This window comes from Rhamphochromis longiceps, linkage group LG17, assembly GCF_057381845.1.
Source record: "Rhamphochromis longiceps isolate RC_006_pf linkage group LG17, R_longiceps_female_GT1.1, whole genome shotgun sequence".
In the NCBI taxonomy this organism is placed as follows: domain Eukaryota; kingdom Metazoa; phylum Chordata; class Actinopteri; order Cichliformes; family Cichlidae; genus Rhamphochromis; species Rhamphochromis longiceps.
The window spans coordinates 23,177,782-23,199,253 of record NC_140573.1 but is presented as its reverse complement, the minus strand read 5'-3'; the positions used below and the strand labels follow the sequence as shown (position 1 = coordinate 23,199,253).

General features: G+C 42.4%; 1 protein-coding gene across 15 annotated transcripts in view; it reads left to right on the top strand.

Moving 5' to 3' along the window:
* Positions 1–21,472, top strand: part of celf2 (cugbp, Elav-like family member 2) — a 243,829-nt gene that overhangs the window by 214,089 nt on the left and 8,268 nt on the right. For 4 of the 15 annotated variants that reach the window (XM_085387809.1, XM_085387804.1, XM_085387811.1 and 1 more), the window contains 5 exons: positions 77–319; positions 4,326–4,389; positions 14,938–15,066; positions 17,604–17,783; positions 20,167–20,310. In XM_085387809.1, coding sequence (XP_085243935.1) covers positions 77–319; positions 4,326–4,389; positions 14,938–15,066; positions 17,604–17,783; positions 20,167–20,310 — 760 coding nt within the window. Of the gene's footprint in view, positions 1–76; positions 320–4,325; positions 4,390–11,649; positions 11,785–14,937; positions 15,067–17,603; positions 17,784–20,166; positions 20,311–21,472 lie in introns of all 15 variants that reach the window. The other 11 variants (XM_085387806.1, XM_085387812.1, XM_085387805.1 and 8 more) reach the window with 8 other exon arrangements.

The following is a 21,472-nucleotide window of genomic DNA, read 5'->3' as shown; positions in this document are numbered from 1 at the left end:
ATCCTTCTCGTTTTCCCTTTCTTCCTCTCTTTCCCTCCCCTTCTTTACGCTCCTCCTCATCCTCCCATCTCCGCAGGGCTGCTCATCTCCCATCGTGGTGAAGTTTGCCGACACACAGAAGGACAAGGAGCAGCGGCGTCTGCAGCAGCAGCTGGCGCAGCAGATGCAGCAGCTCAACAGTGCGACCACCTGGGGGAGCCTGACGGGCCTGGGCGGCCTCACCCCGCAGTATCTGGCTGTAAGGAGCGCCGCCGAGCCGCCCACCTCCATCACCTCCTCCACAACCCCTTACTGCAGCCCCGTGGCCAACACAGCAGCAGTCAGTGCCCCCAAACAAGAACAATCTAACTCAAAAAAATCTATCCAACATAGGCCTGCCGTCTTCTCCTTCTTCATTTCTTCCTTTTGTTCTGTAATTCCTTTTTTAGAGCTGCCATTGTTCCTCTCCTTTATCTTACTCTTGGGAATGTTGCGCAGTGAGGAAATGGGGTCTCTGAATTAAGGTTGCCAGAAGATGATCTTTCATGTTCGATATCTGAAAAATGTTCACGCCAGATAAAAATGCAGGGATTCACGTCCTGTTTCTGAATTTCTCATGAAGTGCTCATTGCGATGGTGTTCACAGATCTGCATTCAGTATTAAATTGGAGGTGGAAAGCCAGAAAGTAGAAAAATCAATAGTTTAAAACAATTTAGTTGCTGAATTTTTGACAAATAATAGAAACATAATTAATGAAATCATAATTATATTTCATCAGGAATATTATTTAATTCATGTATAACTAAGTCAAGGGATTCTAAAACAACTGTTTTATGATCAGTTTATTGTTTGTGTAGGTTACGGCTGAAAAGTTACATTTTATCCTAAAGATTTCATTTTTGAGCCCGTTCTGGTCCTCAGGTCATCAAATATTACATTTAATTTAAAGGTGATACTCGTGTGACGCACTCGTCAAACCGCAATATTTTCACAATCCTAAGTGAACAGCTAGACCAGGGGTCAGCAACCTCTCACACCCAAAGAGCCATTTGGACGCGATTTCCACGCAAAAGAAAACACTGGGAGCCGCAAATACTTTTTGACATCTAAAATGAAGATAACACTGTAATATTGTTTTTTTACCTTTATGCTTTGTGTGAACAACTAAGGCGTGTTGCTTAAATCCATGAAGTGCTACAGAGAAAATTACTTTTTTTTTATGTAATTAACACATTTTGAACTCTTAAAGACATATGCTAAAAAATTTAAAAAAATTGATATTTGCAATATTCTGCCTAAATATGTACTTTACCTGGTTAATGTGTGTGGCGGGGCGTGGTCTGCAGCGCCGCTGCAGGGGAGGCGGACGCACCTGAGCGGCAATCGCGCCTCGCCGCCTCAACGTCTGTGCTGTTGTGTTGGTATATGTCGGGCTGTGCGCTTTAACACCGGCTGCATGCGTACAGCAACCGTGTGTGAAAAGTGGTCAATAAAGAGATGCTGAAAAGCGTGTTCATGGAAACATCGTCGGGTCTGCCGTGATATGTTTACAATGGGACTTCTGCTCCTGAACCTCTGCGCACAGCGTCTGCAAATCGGGGCTGTACGAAGTCACTTTCATCTTTACGCAGGACTGTAAGCTGTCATCTGTGAGGCGTGAGCGGTGTTTGCTTTTAACATAGTCCACGGTGGAGCTGCTGACATAATGTGGATCCGAAGATCCAGAATTGTCTTACCTGGGGTTGAAAGTCTCGATAAATGCACGGCGTTTTGGCGGGTATATCGGCTTCCACAAGTGTGACGCTTATTTTGAGCGATCAAAAAAATAATAGAATAGAATTTTATATTTATATTTCAATATCACAATAATCTTCCAATTTAGAACTACAAGTTAAAAAAGAACTAACATAAATAAAAAATAAAATCAGCTAATTACTTAAAAAAAAAAAAGTATTTTCCCAAACCACATGGAGCCGCACTAAAAGGACTAAAGAGCTGCAGGTTGCCGACCCCTGAGCTAGACGAAGCAAAAGTAAACAACTGCTAGCATCAGGGCTTCAAAATAGCCATCTAAATAATGTCCTTAGCTTACTTACCTTAGCCATTAATGTAGTAATCTACAAATTAATAATTAACCAGCTAGTAAAATAATAATAATAATAATTAGCATTTCACTATTTCTTAATGGTAAATAATTTTTACATCCTTTATTGATGTATTTTATTTTTTTAGTTAACTAAAAAATTACAAATTAAATGCAATAGCAATGTAGCCTCAAAACTATATTAAGCAATTTTAGGCAAATGTGCGCTAATATTTATGATTATGCTATGCACTGTATAACATAACATTCTAGCGGTTGACTGATCACACACTGTCTGATCTGAAGAATCAAGAATCAAACTTACTATTCCAGTGAAGTGGCATACATCAACTATAAGCACAAAAATAGCCTAGCTAACGTATGCCCTGGAAATGCTGCGTAAATGTATAACGTGACTACCTAACCAACAAATCTTTAAAAGCTTCACATGTGCCAGATTATTACTTGAAAACTGAAAAATATTTTCCACCTGTCCTTTAGCTGTTCTTTTACAACTATGTAACCGTATCAGTAATTCCATCCGCCGTTTGCTCTTCCTGTCATACGTAAAGCAACTAGCGAACGCTCCGGACATGCTTGGTTATCTTTGTAGCTGCTAGCATCTCTTCCTCTTGTGCCGTCATACCCTGTTTGTACTTTACAGTGTGTTTTTGCTTTAGGTAGCAAAGAAGAACTATTGTTTCCACCTTCAGTGGGAACAGTTTTCTTTGATATTTTACAAAGTATTGTGCTTTGAGGTCTGTCCTGTTGTAGCTCCTTTTTAAATGCTAAATCATCATCAGAGGCTGACACCCTTCTCTCGCTCTTTTATGTAAATGCATGACATCTCTGTGCCGCTGATATCGAAACATATTACAGTATTATGTGGAAAAGTATGTTACTAGGGTGTGAAGACTAACGAACACATTATTTAATTGTTTTGCCGACAGATGTGTTGAAGCTATATCCAGCGTGTAGATCATGTCTGTAGATAATCTGGCAAGTTGGGTAACGCGTATGTATTAAAATGATTCAAAATAAAGTTGAGGGTGACGCAAATTATGGGATTTTCCAGAAGATAAACCAAAAAGTGAATGAATGGAGTGTTGGAGATAATCCTGAACAGATTTTTGCAACTTTTTGTGGATCTTGTTCTCCAAAATTTGTTAGCATAAACTATAAATTAGAGGTTTTCTGCTAATGATAATAATTATCCGTTTTCTATTTTCAAAAATAGTAGTCATTACTTTTAACTCCAAAAAGTATGAATCAAAAATGGTTAGTAGATAATTTCATGGATACAGAGGCGCTTGCCTGATGTCCTCTTTGAAAATTTATAATGTCTAAATTTTGTGGATTTAAACGGGTGTAAAAATAAAACTGGAGGTTGGCGTGGAGCGTACTGGAATCGTCTGATGTCCAATTTAAAAACTGCTGCAGCAGAAGCTCAGCTGCTCAGCGTCTAAAATTGTTTAGACGCTTTTGATTTTTTGATTGGGAAGTTTCTCGTTTTATACTAGGGTTCAGAGACCCCTTTCTCCTCTTCTCCTTCCTCAATAGCTTTGGGGAGCTAACCCTTGACTCGTTGCTCTTTAGTTTCTAATTTAACAACCTAAACCGCCGTTAAAATACACTTCTTAAATGTCGGGGATTTGATTCCCATTTTGTTTGATCCTAGCTGCAATTTGCACCTCTCCTTTGAGCGAGGGTAAAACAGAGCTCAGACAAACATCTCTCCCTTACTGTATATCGATTTATTTGGAGCTAAAGGTGGGGCGTTGAGATAAAAAATTGTTTTGCGAATTGAGTTCCCAGATTTTTCTGCGCTTTCAATCCCCTTTTCTCAGTCCTTTCAAAAGATTAAGCTCTATTCTGGGAAGGAAAAGAAAATATCACACAATAGAAACAAGATGTTAATTTGCTGTTAATTCAAGTCTTTGAAGGATGAGTTTTTGACAGCATCAGTATTCCACTTTTGTTTTGGAATCTAATTAGTTGGCTAGATTAGAGCTTTCATGCTCAACTTGTCTGAGAGAATCACGGTGGAACACAAACAGTGTTTCCTTAGAGGAGAGATCAAACTATATTAGCAGCTCATTTACTCATCGAGCACTGATGCAAAAACCACACTGCTAAACCGCTCATTACAAGTTTAGTTCTCACTGTTGCATAGTATAGACATGTATTCAGCTGTCGGTATCCACTGGCTCACTTTCTTCTCCTCTTTTCCCTTCTCCCCCTCGCCTCTCTTTCTTTCTCCAGTTGCTTCAGCAAGCAGCCTCCTCTGGTAACCTAGGAGCCTTCAGCGGGATCCAGCAGATGGCCGGTGAGTCAAAAATCAGTCGATAGACTCACAGATCTACCACGGCAGTGGACTCTTTGTTGCGCCTCTCTGTTTTTTTTTTCCCACAGACTTCTAAAACAGGACCAAAGAGCATAACAGATGAACTCGCGTGGTGGAGTTAAGAGAGATCTTTGCCCTGAAGATTTATTAACTGTTGCTAAGATTTGTCTTGATCTTTTAATGAGGCCAGACAAGAGTTGTGCCCTGGGCGTGTAACAGTAGCACTGAGGCTTTGTCAGGGATGGATGAATCACAGAACGGAGGAAAGAGAAAGAAAAAGGAGCACAGAAAATGGTTAAAAGTGGGCACCTTTGGTGGATTTGTTGCACTGCAGGCTGGCGCCATCTACTGCTCTCTTCCTGTGGAGGGCCTCTGATCTATCATCTTCACTTCCATACTTTCTTTCATGAGTATCTGCAGGTTCAAAGCAAAGTTAAGCCTTTTGTTCACTCTAAAGGAATTGAGCTTAGGGAAGACACTACAAGGGAGCAGGCTGAAATTTTTTACCTAGTAGATGTCGCTGCAAAACTTGGCTTCGTTTTGGAAAAAATTTTTATGTATTACACATTTTCTGGTTTAAATATGAAAATGATTCATTATCTAAATATGTGCCAGCTTACATACTTTTCCAGAACAGAAATTTAAAGACTAGATAAAGCCAGGTTAAAAATGTACTCTTTAATTTAGTTACTGTCCAAAGGCTTTTTTTTCCTCCCAGCAGCAAGAAAAAAATACATTTTGGGAATAAAATCTTGTATAAATGAGGCTCCGAATCACATTTGAGTAAGAATTTCCATAAAAATATGCAGCATATAATCAGAAAGTTTCATTGATGTAAGTGCTAGTGGATTTAATGTAAATTTGCATGATATATATTACAAATTATTGGCGACCTAGAGGATTTTTACAAGCCTGTATCACTTGAAACTTTCACAGCTGGTTACTTACATGTAGACAATTATTTCTGCGTCTGAACTTTACTGAAAAATTATTTTTAAATGTATAAATTAAATATTACATGCCTACATATGTGCTGAATTGCATACTTTTCTTGAATAGAAATTCAAATATTGAATAGTTCACCAAAAGTCAAATATTTTAACAGAAGTGATTCTGTCAAAAAAGATTTTTTATCACTTCATAAAACAAAAAACACTCAGTCAGAGAAGGTCAATCTTTTTAATCATTCTTAGCAATAAAACCTCAGTAATACTTGGCTGTGAATGTTGGATCCTAGTATTTATGGGGAGAAATGTAAACCTATATTATTAACTTACATTAACACAAATATTTTCCATGTTGCAACCGGTCTGACATTTGTATGTTTATGTTTTTATGCAAATCAGGCATTTACCCATATAAATATGTGCCTGTTTGCATTTTTTTTCTCAAAACAGAAATTTGAACAGTGCATGAAGTGGAAATACCTTGAACGGCAAATGTCTTTTACTCCCAGCAGACAGAAAAAAGTACATTTTTGGCATGTTTTTGAGTAAAGTGCTCTATAAATGAGGCCCTGAATGACCTATAAGCAGCATAGCATAATTAAACTTCCTCAATAGTTTCCTTACATTAACACAAATATTTTCCATGTTGCAAGCATTCTGAAATTTTATGTTTAAATCTGCAAATTAGGCAATTATCTACCTAAATATGCGCTAATTTCTCCAGACCAGAAAACCGAACTTCAGATAAAACCTGGAAATCTGCTAGAAATAATCAAACATTTTGATTTTATTGGATGCTCTAAAAATCAGAGATGTTAGGTAGATGTTAGGCTTAAAGTATGTAAATCTATAATTTTTAATATTTTAGTGTTATTATTTTTAGTATTTACAGGGAGAAATTTTCATTATCGGGAAACTTCCCCAGGTGCTGACTTACATTTGGACAGTTACATGCACATGAGGCATTATCTCATTAAATATGCACTAATCTGCATAATCCTTCAATAGACAAAGCGCAGTCAAATAACAGCCAGTGAAGGTTTTCCAACACGTGAAGACAGGAAATGAAGCGGTATGGGACAGTAATTCTCCTAAGTGAAGCTGCAGCAATAAAAAATGCATATTGTATTAACCCAGTTCTGTATTAATCTAAGCCTTGAGCTCGCCAAGAAGCTCTGCTATTAAATGTTGAACAAGATAAAATCTCTGTATTTAAGAAATATAATTTTTAGGGCTTTAAAATTTGGGTTATTTAAGACTTTCAGGCACTCGTGGATACTCATCATCTCAACTTTCTTCTCTCTTTCCATTAAACTCGTCTCCTCTTTCTTGCTTTTTTATTTTAAGCCTCCTTTTTGCAGATTCTCCCCCACCTCCCACCCTCCTCACTCACAGTTTCTTCATCTCCCCTTTACGCCTCCCTCCAGCCTTCGCACTCCGACTGTTCTGCCCTCCTTTGGTTCGCTTTCTTCGCGAGGTGTCAGCTTTTAATTGTATGTTGTTTAGCGCGCATAAAGAAACTGCCAAAGGATCCGAGCGTGATAAGACTTTTTTAAAGTGGCGAGCCCCGTCTTGTCTCCTCTCGTGTTCTGTCACGTTCCCCTGAGTTGCAGTGCCTCGCAGTTTCCCCGCAGCTGTTTAAAAATTTCTGCCGTTGGGCTCAAACATACATTTTCCTTTCGAATATACACTCACGCTGACAAACAGGCTTTAGGATTTGGAGCGGCGAGTGAGTAACGGTGTCTGAATCTGGAGATCTGTTGGTCCTCCATCTGCGATGCGGAGCGCGAGAAGGGAGAGGGAGCGAGTATTAGTGATTGGCAGGAGATGTGAGACAGCTGAATGACATCTGGTCCCAGTCTTTAACACGAGGAGCTGCAGAGCTGAGAGGCTTCAATTACACCAATGAGCATTCAATTAGATGCAGCCAACGGCAGCCTGGTGCAGGCCGGCGCTGCCATACAAGCTGCAGGGAGCGCACACGCACACACGTGCATCCCTGCACACATATGTACTCACACACTCGCGAACCATCTGGCCGGCCCTGAAACCCCGGCCCCAATGTGGAAAATAGAATGAATTTGTCTCATACGATCTCTCTTTCTTTGTCTCCGCTTTATTCCTCTCTAGCCCAGTTATTTTTTATCTCTTGGCCTGCTCCTTTTCTCTCATAACTGGCTTGAAAATAAATGCTGGTTCAATGAGGGTGACTGTCTTCGACAAATGCAAGTAAGAATGGGTGTAGAAAAGAAGAAAAAAGGCAGAAAAGAGGTTGCAATGAGTGCAAAAGATAGAGACAAAAGGGAGCTGCTGGAATTGTCTTTGTCATCGACTGAGGGAGAGAAAAGAAAGGCTGGAAAAATGGACCAGGAAAAGGGTTGGTGGGAAATGAGGTACTGAAAAGCTAAAAATGTAGACGAGGGAGGAAAAGGCCAGTACGAAAATTGGGAAGTAGGGAAAAGGAAGATAAGAAATGGGCAAGTAGGGAAAGATAGATGAAGGGGTCAGGATATAGGAAAGAAGGGAGAGCAATGAAGCAGAGAAGGGAAAGGAAAATGTAAAGCAAGAATAGGGAGGAAATTAAAAAGCAAGGAAAGTAGGAAATGAAAGCGAGGAAAAGAAGAGGGAATAAAAGGAAAAAATGTGGAAAAGATGAGGAAACGAAAGAATAAGAAAATGAAAGTTAAAGAAGCAGAAACATACATAAGAACCAAAGTAGAGAAGAAGAAAGTAAATCAAGGGCAGAAAAAGGAAAATGACAATGATGGAAAGATGAGGAAAGAAAAAAGTGGAAAGGAAAGGAGGAAACAAATGAAGGTGGGGGGAAAAAGCGCAGCGAAGGTAAAAGTGAAGTGATTCTCTACAATGACCATTTATTAGCATTGTAAACACACTCGAGCGTGTTTGTGGATCTCTGCCTCACACATAGAGAAGGAGGAGGTCTGCAAAATAAAAACATGCTTTCGATTATAATAAAGAGGTATGAATGAGAGCTCTTGTAAACAGCCTTCCCTCTGTGTTACCTGCTCCGTGGAGTCAGAAATGAGATCTAGCAGCAGCGCTGAAACCACATATCTCCTCGCTCATGTGGCGCATTGTCTGCCTTATCTGGAAAAACAACACTGTTTGAATTAGGCTGGAGCTTGCGTTTCATGGGATGCGATAGAAAGAGCGGCGGCGGTTTTTATCCCCACCTTTGCGCAGAAGTAGAAATCCATTTCGGGTTGTGATGTACGACGGAAAATTGGAGAAAATCGCTTTGCAAACGAGATTGGTTTTGGCTTCGGTGTAAGTAAGCGCAGATGAGTGGGGGAAAAACTCAGATGCGTGCAGAGGCACACTCGCGCGCTTGGTGTCTTTAGCTTTGTTTACACACACACAACACACACACTTCCTGCTGCAGCACCTCGATATCTGTCGTCATTGGCTGCGTTCAATTTGACTGTCTGGGTGAAGGATATCTTTGTAGAACCTCTAAGCATTCACCACGGTGTCAAACAAGATGGATTTTCTTCATGGTGTCTTGTTCGTGTGTGTCTTATTTGTATCCGTGTGCAAGAGTGTGTGTGTGTGCGTGTAATCTCATGGTACGGTATATACACGCAAACTGTATATACGACGCATACACCTCACATTGACAGTGTCCACCCTTTTAACACGAGGCAGAGGAAGCATCTCTGTGGTAAGACCTTTACTTTCTGCTCTGATGACTGTTTGCTTTCGGAGGTTTTGTACTCACACACACTCACACTAACACACACACACTCGCGTATTTGTGGAGTGAGGTGAAAGGTTGAGTTGTGCTCACAGACAGTGTTTTATAGCCTCTGCTTCGCCATCATTTAGGCGTTGGCACATAGGCATTAATTATGCTTAAGTACAGGCCGTATGCTTAATGCCAGAAAGAAGATTAACAATGAGGAGAGTTCAGCCTTCAGGGGTCCCTGAAATAGAGGGTGACTGCTGAAAGGGAGAGGGCTTTAATATTTAGTTTAAAGGGGAAGGCTTCAATCATTTGGCATCACATAGGGGCCAGCCGTAGACTGCATAATGTCCAGGTACTCTAAACGGTCATTGTTTGTAATAGCCAGCAGGGAGTGACTCATCTAGTAAAGTCTAATGGAAACTTACTTCTCATTCGATTTATGATCTCAGTAAATACTTTCCGCTGGAATTTATGGCCTCAATCAGTAGTTTTAACGCCACAGTCACATTAGGGAAAATAGGGGTTGCATGACCAAAATTATTGGGACAGTATGTCATGAACTTGAAGTTTTATTGCCTCTGAAATGGTGCCTTCAAAGAAGCAGACCAAGCCTTGGCAGCACTCGCAGCCAGGTGCCATCCTCCAAGCGACTTTGGTGCATCAGGACGGCGATAAAGCAGAAACAAGACGGACTCTGTCTGCTTTGAATTAGGTCGAGTTGACAATTAAAATTGCAATCTTGCCACTTGCATTCAGAGAAAGTCACATTAACTACTGAACCTTGGAGAAACAGAAATGGTTCCAGATATAGTGACGTAGTTGCTCAAGGACGGTGATTCAACTGCGCGATGACGTAGGCGCTCAGTAACCTTACCTTAAGAGTCCACTACTGCAAAAAATATATATATATTGCAGGCAAGTTGCACAGACTGACTCAGATTGATTGCAACATGTTGACGATCGGCTATATTAGATGACAGTTATTTCCACACCTTTAAAGTGAATGCAGTCAGTTCAATCAGACCATGATCATTTGGAGACCAGTTACCTCCCACCAGAGGGTGAGGATGTTGCACATCTGGGCGACCAGTTGATTCCAACAACTGCTTGAACTCAGTCACCAAATTCCCAGATTTTCCGTAGCCGCAGTGAGTTTGCGGTCCTCATTTTTCCCTCTACTGTGACTGAGCCGTAAGTCAAATTTAATAAAACATGATGATAATTTTCTCAATTCTGGTCCCACTCTTAGTTACAGTGAATATAAAATAAAGCAGGGGCTTCTTTTCATTGACAGTATAAGCATAAGAGTATAAGCAACGTGTCTCCTCTTGTTTTCTACTTCTTAACCCTCCTGAGACCCTCACACATCCTCACACGGGGTCATTATATTTATGCTTTTCTATAAATTCGAAGTGTTTTGTACCTTGTGACAATGATGAATTTATAATGTACCATAAACCCACTGTCCCCATGCAAGGTTGTACTTTTTAAACATTATTTGAAAGACGATGGTCCACCTAATCCCAAATAGCTCGGAAAAATTAAAAATAGGTCCCAACAAGAGCTCCAGCCTCAGGAGGATGATGGGACTTCATCCAGATTTTTATATTTGAAGTCTCTGAGCCCAGCTGATATGAATACACCCATATGTTTAGTCTTTCTTTGGCCCTTAACTCAATTCAGTGTCATGTTTACTAATTTACTTAAAAACTGAACTTTTAGCTTTTAAGGATTCATTGACTCTCACATTAAGTGCCTATTTTGATCGTTTAAATGGCATTTTGGCAATTTGCTGGTGCAAAAATAGTTTTGTGTTCTGTTTTTTGCATAAACGTAAGAGTTTTATGGGCTTTTTCCACATCTGCACCTTGATACCTGCAAACTATCAAACAAACTGGTACAGGTTGACATCAGTCAACAAGGCCGATATAGGCCAGTTCCAATGTGTGGTGCCCTTTAGTTTCATCCTCTGAACTACAATATCATAAAAGCTCCCATCATTACCCTGTGATATAGATGTGATGGTCTTTGTTGAGCTGGCAGACATTTATTTATAGAAGCATGAGTTAGCTGAGCAGACTCGGAGCTCTTGTTGAATCTAAAGTGGTATAATTGGCTAAAAAGCCCATATAAGCACTGTAGGAAGGTTAGTTTCCTCCTGCATTGTCTGAGCCCTCTCCGCTGAGCTTTAATGCTTCTTGAATATAAAAAAATATATAACATTAACTAAATCGCTGAGATGATTTCTTCCTCCGGAGCAGCTCCGCCTCAGAGAAACGCGCCAAACCTAAAACACTGCAACAGCTGCTTTTTACTGATTCAGACACTTTGGGGACTTATTAGCAAAATCAGCTTCTGTAGTGTTTGCCTGCACACGCTACAGATTCTTCACAAAGACCTCAAATAAAGAGCATTTCAAGGTTTACATGTGCAGGATATCCACACACTCCACTGCTGTACACCTCCGGACGCCCAGCAGCTAACGTGTGTTCAGTGCTGTCCTCTGGTACGCTGTCCCGGTCCAGCCAGGCGACCCAGCCACGCCTCAGCCCCAGGTTTGACACCACCCTCTCTGGCTCCTCTCTCCAGGTATGAGTGCTCTGCAGTTGCAGAACCTGGCCACTTTAGCGGCGGCAGCGGCGGCGGCCCAAAACTCAGCCAGCCCCTCCACCGCAAACCCCCTGTCCTCCAACGCCGCCTCCCTGGGAGCGTTGGCCAGCCCAGGTAACGCCACAGCCACTCAGGTTGGGGGGTCCAGCGCCGGGGGAGGGTGGAGGGCCCGACGCCTGCCTGCGTCCTTCGCTCTCCATCGTTACCATTGCCACTGTTGTCGTCCCACGATCCCCGCCGCATCATCACCGACACCATTACTGCCGAAACATCCTCATTGTTTGGATCCCCGTCAGTTTTGTTGACCTTCTTTCTGGCACATTCCCATGGTGTGTGTGTATGTGTGTGTGTCCACCTTCATATCAAGACAGACACCATGCTGTGTTACTCACCCGCTGCCTGCCTGCCTCACCTCCCTCACCATGTCGCCCCACAGCCATGCCATCCTGTGATACACATGCGCTGTCCATGGTGCGCGCGCATGTATGTGCGTTTTCGTGCTTAAGTGTTCCCGTCAGGTTTAGACCTATGTGTGTTTCTTCCGTCCTTTTTTTGGTCGATTTCTTTGTTCATGCCTCACCTCACCAGCTCTGGAGACATTGTAGAAACTTTTTAGAGCAGCAGACTGGTTTTCTTTCCCAGCGGACGGCGTTTGTTTGTGTTGTTTCTGTGTTCATAGCTGTGGGTTTTAAAAACCTCCTGAACCCGGCTAAGGTTAAATATCATCACCTTCAGACTCCCCCCTCCTACCTCTTCTTCATTCTCACTCGCGCTGCCCCTCCTCCTCTCCTCTCCTCTCCTTGTGTTCCTTCTCGTTGCCCTCGTCTTTTCCTGCTGCCCCGCTTTTGACAAGCTCCCTGTTTCTGCTCCGTCATCCTCCCCTCTCATGTCGGCTTGGCCTCGCTCCAGCAGCCGTGGTTTTGCTGTCTCTTTTGGTGCGCACTCCCAACAGAGCATGAATATGAAAAACGACCCCCCTCCTCCCATACGCACCCCCCCCCCCCCCCCCCCCGTCTCCTCCCTCGTTAACACTTGCGCCTCTTCATCCCACTTCCTGCCTTCACCGAGCTGATCTGCGCTTGGCGTGAACGCCCGTTCTCGTCTCGTTCTCGCCATACTTTTCACCTTCTCTCTTTTATTCCCGCCTGTGTCTCCCTCCTTCTTCTTCTTCTTCTTCTTCTTCTCTCTCTCTCTGAATGTCAGTCCAACCTTGAATAGTACGCACTCAGGCTGAGCCGCTCTTTGTGAATGAGTGGCGGCATATACTGCATGAAACTGAAAACGTCACGCCAGTTTTGATAAATATAGACAGTTCTGCATGGAGACAGGCCGTGTGCTGACATTACGCTTCCTTTTACCGCAACATTTCTTAACGTGTTCAGCCGCAGTCCTGCTTTGTTGGCATCGCTTTCATGAAAACAAGGGTAAATTAATACTTTTTTAAGAAATTGTTTTTGTTCTAAGCAGAATGAGATCGAAGGCTTTGTGCACCACATTTCCCTACCCACCCCATCCTACCTGTCCACCAGTTTGTCCACACATTTGCCATCACTGCGTGTTCAGGTGTATGTGTGCGTGAGTTTGCGTCCAGCTGTGGTCTATTCATCCATCGCCCGTTGGCTGTTTTTGTGTGTTTCAGTTGATTTAAAATAAAACCAGGGAAAAGTCATTTAATTATAGTCCACATTTCTGAGGTTTGACTGTTATATGCATTCTGTGCATATCTGTGCTTCTTTGGATTGTCCTTATGTTTATGTAATGCTCTTACAGCATTACCTCGATTGCAGCAATCCTGCAGTATACTTGCTTTGGTGCACAACATACCATGCAGAATTCTGTTATCATCTCCATACACTTCTATAGATTAATATATTTAAGGTCAAGGTGCCACTGCTTGTTTGGTAAAGGTTAATTAAAGGTGCCACTTGTAGCATGTTTAAGCATCAGTATAGCATCAGATCAAACACTCATAAAGGAACGGTGCAACTATGAGGAGAATTGGTTTTATTAAGATCTTTTCTGCCTTGAACCGTGGTGCTTCTTGTCAGAGAGATGCTCCCTTTTCTCCATTCACACCGGCTGAACTCGAGAGATAAACAAATTGTGAAGTGATTTCTCCATCAGCCTCTCGGCATTCATCGTCGCCACGAGCTCACAAAGCTTTTTTCTCTTTGCCCGTTGAAGAAAGGAGTCTCGGTCTCAAATTGAGAAAAAAAAAATGCACAGAAACATCTGCAAACCTGCATTTGCATGAATAAGTTAGTCATATTAATTCCTCTAAAAGACAGAAGAAGAAAAAAACGAAGGACAATCAAGCCACAGCTCCTTCCTCGTCACTGATTTGCATTACATGAAGGTGCCTCCTTGTCAGTTCCTACTGCTAGCAAAAAGCTGCAGTGTAGAGAACGCACTGTGAAGGAGCTGAAGCCAAGTTTTAATATGCTGTCAAAGCAGGAAATTGAGCCCTTCAGGAGACACTACAGCACGAGGAGCCCGACATGTCTAACAAGCATTCTGTCCTGGCAAGTCCAATTTCCAAATGTTAGTTTTAGGTTATTGTAGTTTTTTAGTTAGACTAAAGAATTTCAGCAGCTTCTTCAGCCCCAGGTTGCACATTGTGGGGCAAAACGTTTTTCTCTCAAGTGGGGTTCAAATTAAAGCTTTGTTTTAGAAGTTTGGTTCATCGCTCACTCACACACACACATTACCTGCTGATAATGCAACTTCTGCATGCGTGTCCATTTCACGTTTTTTGGGAGAGACAAAGCCTGAACTGGACAGCATTTTTAGTCTCTTGATGCCAAACCAGTGCCTGTTTTTTGTTGTTGTTTTTTACCTTTTACTCTATGTAGTTCATGTCTAGAAGTAGTAAATGTTTAGGCTCAGTAATGACCGATTATTGTGATTCAGCTTGCCACCAAGTTTCAAGAAACTGAAGCGTGCAGCCATTAAAGAGATGAACTTACAGGAAGTAATCTGAGCCAGCTCCCTTTGGTCTGTGTAGCACATCTCTTTCCAAATTCTTTGTCATCACTGTCTGTGATAAATGCACCAAAAGCTGATGCTAATTTGCTACAATGGAGCACTTACTGTTTGCTTTAAATGAAGATCAAGCTATGCAAAAGCCTGAACCTCTACACAAGGAACCTTGTTGCTTTGTTTTCTATATGTTTATGTAACATGTCCACTTCTTTTGTCTCCTATTCTCCCTCTTCACCTCTGTCCTTATCCCTCCTCCTCCTCCTTCTCCTCCTCCTCTTCCCCCAGCAGCGGGCACCACAGCCAGCTCCAACGCTGGCGCCATGAACTCTCTGACCTCTCTGGGCACCCTGCAGGGCCTGGCAGGAGCAACTGTGGGCCTGAACAACATTAATGCACTAGCAGGTAGCGTTAACAGTGAGTATTCACCCTGCCATCAGCCACTCCACCTCCACCTCTGATCATACACAACCAACGGCGACATCACAACCGCAAAGCCTGTGAGTCAGTGCAGAGAGACGTAGCCGCAGCTGTCGGGGGGGTTGACTCAAATGGGGTTTCTGATGACTTTGAATGATTCACTTGTACGTTAAACAAACTCTGCATTTAAATCTGCTGGAACCAAGAATGTGCAGATTTGGTAGTAGGAGTAAAATGCATGCCAAAGAAAATCAATATTTAATCTCATTGAACGAAGAACGAGTATATCAAAAATCCATACGTTTGTCCAACTCTAATGCGAACGGCTATTCCTAAGTATACAAATATCAGAAATGTTGAAACTGACTATCACCATGCATCACTTGGCTTTCTTCTGAAACAGAAAAAAGACAGCGTGACGCTTCGGTATTCCCGCTTTTGCTAAAATTCCCAGAGTTTGGTTCCTCCCGTCGTCTCTCTGTGTCTCAGTTTGACTTAAAAAATAAATGGTTGTTCCTCTTTTAAAGACGGCTACTGCATAAAATCACCTGCCAACACATATTTCATCCATTCCTCCACTCATCTCTTCATCCGCTTCCTGGTTGTGTCCCGGGTTGTGCTTGCTGTAAGAGTGCCGGTGTGCCATCCTGGCGTAGTTGGCGTGCTGCTCGTTGCCTAACAAAGGCTGTCGCTGTGTCATCGTTTCACATCGTGTTGGATTTGTTGTGTCACTGTTGTGTTTTCTGTTGTTTCCGCAAAGCGGTTTGGACAAGTTGCACAGGGGACTAAAGGCCAAAATTGTAATTCTTCCTTTGGTTAGCTGCCAATTTCACATTTACTGTTATGTAAATGTTGTAATTGTACCCTCACAATGCAGTTCTATCAATTTTCCTGGCTGGTAAATACAAATCTTTTCAATTTCATGCCAAAAATATAAAAGGTAGATGTGTTGTGTTAGAATTTAACACAAAACAAACTCAAATTTGATAATTTAAATGTCAAAAGGAGAAACCGCAATTTTTTTCAGGCTGCTGTCACGCTAGGAAATACAATATTTGATCATTTTGTTGCACAAGAGGGCCCAAAAAGGCTGTTTTTGTCCCAATAATAAAAGCTAAATAAGACTCTTTTTTTTTTTCTTTCTTCGAAGTAAAAAAAAATAGTCTAATTTGCTGTCAAAGCATTAACACAGCTGGGTGGTTCATTAATCCATTTTAAGTTTAAGCGAGTCACACACATGTTTCTTTCCACATGTGGATCGTATCGACCGCACGGCCGCCCTGTGTGGCGTTCTGGCATCTGCCGAGCCGTGTGGTGCGCGTCCTGCCTTTGACCTCCGGGGAGACGGGGCTGGGATCTTAATCAGAGCTGTTATGACAGCAGAGATCCTGTACAACCAGCCTCTTCCACCACATTATTCTCCCCTGACCTTTACCGCTCTTCGGTTCGACTAGCTGTGTCCGCTGTGTAAATTATATATGCGTCTACTCGAGCGCACGCAGGTACAAAAACACAGAACATGTCTAAACACACACACACACGTGCTCGTCCTTCTGAGCCGAATGGGTCGCTTTCATTTTGCATCCCATTTTGTCCTCACTAACCCTTCTCTCCTCTTAGCGCATCCTTCCTCCCACTCACCCACCCACCACCAACAACCGCCCTCATTTAAACACATCTAGGCCTTAATTGAATTGCAAAGGTCACTGGTGCAATTATTCCTGAATAAATGAGTGACCTATAATCCAGAGCGCCGCGGTGATAATTTATTTCACTGTGTCTGACGGCGAGGCGACAGGACGCCGAGCCAGTGTCAGACCCCCTCTGACAAGTTGCCCTCCGTTGTGATATTAAGCCGTTACATGCAGCTAATGAGTGTTACTGCTGTGTTCCTTCACTTTTTAAAATCGCCACGCTCCCCTCCCCTCCCCGCCTACCCTTTACGCGCCGCGTGCCTGTCTTCACCCCTAAAGAGAGCCGTCACGGGCAGGAAAAGCACACATGATCGCACCCCAGTATTTGTTTAACAACGCCACTTTGAATGAAGCGAAAGATAATTTTTCATCTTCTTTTTATTTTATTTATTTATTTTTGTCGTTCCGTCGACGCTGCTGTGGTCTCCGAGTGTGTTTCTGTGTGTGCGCATGCAGCGCTGCATGCTTTTTACTCCGAGATACCCGTGCAGCTCTGGCTGTCATCAGCTTCCTTCATACTTTAACGTGTTTAAATGAATCCTCTGTGTGTGTCCTGTGCTTGTATGTGTTCGTCCTTTGTGTTTTCTTGTCACACGGTTGGTCCTCTGTTTGTTTGTGCGTGTGTGTGTGTGCGTGTCGATGTGAGTGCAATTTACAGTATGGTCCAGCGTAGCTGTCGGTGTTTGTGTGTTGTGTGTCTCGTGTCCTGTATGTTCTTGTGGGTGTGTGTGTGTGTATGTGTGGTTAAAAAACACAACCTTCAGTGGGAGCGCTAATGAGTAAGTGCACTCTTCTTTCTTTATTGTTGGGTTTTATGTAAAGTTGCTCAAATGCTCTCAGGTATGGCGGCTCTAAACGGAGGCCTGGGCGGCGCAGGGCTCACCAACGGGACGGCAGGCACCATGGACGCGCTGACGCAGGCTTACTCAGGGATCCAGCAGTACGCCGCCGCAGCGCTGCCCACCCTCTACAGCCAGTCCCTGCTGCAGCAGCAAGGGGCTGCCGGCAGCCAGAAAGAGGGTCAGTAGCCTAAGGCTGTATGTCTGCACATCAGTGCTGCTCAGTGGGAGTTAGATTTGAGAGTGTTTACAGCAGCAACTTTTTTCCCCTAAACGTGCGTCTCCTCCAGGATTTGCTCTTCAAAAAAGCAAACGGGCATTTAAACTCAGCGCTGAAATCACGAGTAGACTCTATAAAGTTATAGTGTTGTGGTGTAATGTCCTGATAAAATGTTAGTTTTTATCAAGTAATAAAAATCTTTGCTAAAAACATAAAAAATTGGCCTTTTAACTCTTTACCCCTTGAAAGTCTACTAGTTGTAGCCCTTGAAGCTCTTTTCTGAACTGAAAGGTTTCTGTCATAGTTCACGCCTGCTGATAGAACAAAGTGGCAGGGTTTGCATCAGATGTTAGTGGAGAAATCTGGAAACTATTCTCATCGTCGTCAAACCACGACTTTCTTGATACACTATGTTGCCAAACGTATTCGCTTGTCTGCCTTCACATCTCATTCTCAGCTCCAGCTTTTCTGGGAAGGCTTTCCGCAATGTTTGGGAGTGTTTGTGAGAATTTCTGACCATTCTTCAACAAGCACATTTGTGAGCTGTGTCGGGTTGAGGTCAGGACTTTGTGCAAGGCAGTCAAGTTCTTCCACACCTCCTTGCTCATCCATGTATTCGTAGACCTCGCTTTTGTGCACTGGTGCGCAGTCATGTTGGTCAACCCAAACTGTTCATACAAAGATGGGACATGAAATTGTCCCAAAATGTCTTGGTATGCTGAAGCATTAAGAGTTCATTTCACTGGAACTGAGAGGCTCAACTCCTTAAAAGCAATCCCACGCCATAATCGCCCCCAGACAAGTACCGTTCCCCTGGTAACCGCCAAACTTAGAGTCATCCATCATATTGTTAGACAGAGAGGTGTGATCTCAGGCTTGGATGCAGCTGCTCGGCCTTGGAAACCCATTCAATGAAGCTCTGTAAGCACCGTTCTTGAGCTGATCTGAAGACCACATGAAGTTTAGAGGTCTGTAGCGATTGACTCTGCGGAAAGTTGGCGACCTCTGTGCACCATCTGCCTCATCATCTGCTGACCCCACTCTGTTATTTTACATGGTCTAGCACTTCATGGCTGAGTTGCTATCATTACCAATCACTTCCACTTTGTTTGACTTGTTGCATAGGTGTCATCCTATCACGGTACCATGCTGAGCTCCTGAGAGCGACCAATTCTTTCACAGGTGTTTGTAGAAGCCGTTTGGACGCCTAGTTGCTTGATTTTATGCACCTGTGGCCAGGGAGGGGAGTGGAACACCTGAATTCAGTCATTTGGATGAGTGACTGAATACTTTTGGCAACTTAGTGTATATTCTGAGGTTTGAAACTCATAATTGCAAAATAGTCAAATGTTGTCCTAACGTGGGCAAAGAGTTTAAAAAAAAGTATTTTTAAAACTAAACAACGTTTCAGTTCATAAAAAAGTTCATCCTCATCTCTTAAAACCAAATTCCTTGTTTTACAACTGGACCAAACCTATTTTTATGTCCTTTATTTCACTTATAATAACTCATTTCACATTGTTTTTGTAGCAAAAAAAAAAGGAGTGTTTAATCAGACCTCTCTTGGATTCTGATCAATACTTTTATTACAACGTCTGAGAGAGAAAATGTGAAAACTGGTCAGCCTGCACATCAGCGCTTCTGCAAAGTGCCGCCGACGTACAGAACCTGGCAGCTGAAGTTAAATTTACCCAAAAGCTTTAGACGACAGCGCTGAATACAAACCAGATGATGAAATGTCTAGTAAAACAAATAGAGCCACATACTGTTTGTTTGTGCACTTCTCATCTCGGCTTGCAGCGAAGATAAATTTGTAAAGAAGCTGTCTTTCTTTGACAGTCCATCCAGGAGTTCAAAACCCCTCAGGGAGAACAAAGATGTGCCAAACACTGGGCTCCCTCGCTGCTTCATTTAGCTGTGGAGAGCATATTAAATGATTCTGAGAGATCTGACCTATTAGAATTATTAGAATGTGCGATAGAGGCTGGGTAGGAGGGCACCCTATGACCCCTCTTAAGAGAGACTACATGCGGCTGAGAGAATGAATAAATCAAAAGCAAAAGAATAGGGAACTACTTTTGTTTGCAGCAAACCAAAATATAATTATTAGCTGAAAACCAAAAGCTTTCATCTTTGTTGTATTTTCAATACAATTGCAGAATGCTGTTTAAATTCAATAACAAACCCAAGGTCATGGGACATTGTGGGAAGCGGCGTGCTTGTGCCGAGTTCCTATGACGACAGCCACAGTGCAGCGCTCCCTCTGCTGCAGGTTTGCTTAAATGGAAAAACTATACTGACCTCATATCTGCTCTGCATATCCCCCACCCCTCCTCCACCTCAGGTCCTGAAGGTGCCAACCTGTTCATCTACCACCTGCCCCAGGAGTTTGGAGACCAGGACATACTGCAGATGTTCATGCCTTTCGGAAATGTGGTCTCTGCCAAAGTCTTCATCGACAAACAGACAAACCTTAGCAAGTGCTTCGGTACGGCAGCAAAAACCAAAACGCACACAAATGCCTGGAATTATTTCTTTTTCTTGACTGTGTCATAAATCAGGGGCTGGGTTGTTGTTGAAGGGAACAAATCTGAAGGACGGCAAGTTCTGACTGTGCATAAAAGATGGACGTTGTATCAAAGTGCCTTATCTGCATTTCTTCTGATATCAGAAGGGACAGATTTCTTACTTAATACAACATGATGCTCATTTTCTAAATGATGGTCGCGTTTAGGGTTAAAAAAGGCCAGAAAAAAACACAATAAGCCACAGAGCAAGGCTACCTTGGAATTGGATCACATTTTAGTTTGTAAGCATAAAGAAAGCAATGAATAGATTGCCCACTTCAAGGCTTTAAAACAAGGTACAATGAGCTGGTCTGTAGCTACGTTGGTGGCTACAACCATCTTTTATGTACAGTCTGTCAGTGTACAACATGACTGTTGCACTCACATCTAATGTTTTGTTAGACTTTGAATAGCTGTAACTTCAATATTTAAGCAATAATTACAGAGCAATGATTTCTATAAGATCTTATCTGGCTGAGCAACGTACCTGAAAGAGCAAACAATTAGGAAACCTCGCGCTTATCAAAAATAGACAATTTATAAAGTTTTACCCAACTCTACCATCCTTCCCACATGACACAAATGTGGCAGGAGACACTTCTGCTAAAAATAGTGATGATTTCCGGCTCTCATAATCGGCTCATAAAGCCGAAAATGATCAAGTTTTCCACTGGGAGGTTGTCCTCCGATGGCCAGTTTCCAGAACATGTCTGAGCTATTACCAAGAACATTATTTTTTATTGGATCAGCCTTTATTTTTGTGGTGCTTTGCTTCAAGTACCAAAGAAAAGAGAAACATTCATGGCAAGGTTCTTCAGAAAGTTCCTGGAAGTTATTCATTTGGTACTTATTATTATAAGTCCTGACGTAACGCAGATGAATCGCCAACATACACTGCTGACAATTCAAGAGAAGAGCCATCCCACTAATACCTGAATTTACCTGGATTTGAATGAGTCTTAGTAATACTTTAATAGCTCTGTAAACTAAGTGCAAATTTGAGTTGCCGTCTCAAACCATTGTGTCTATCTTCTATAAGTAATTCATATTTACACAGTTATTTCCAGGGAACTTTAGAAGGAA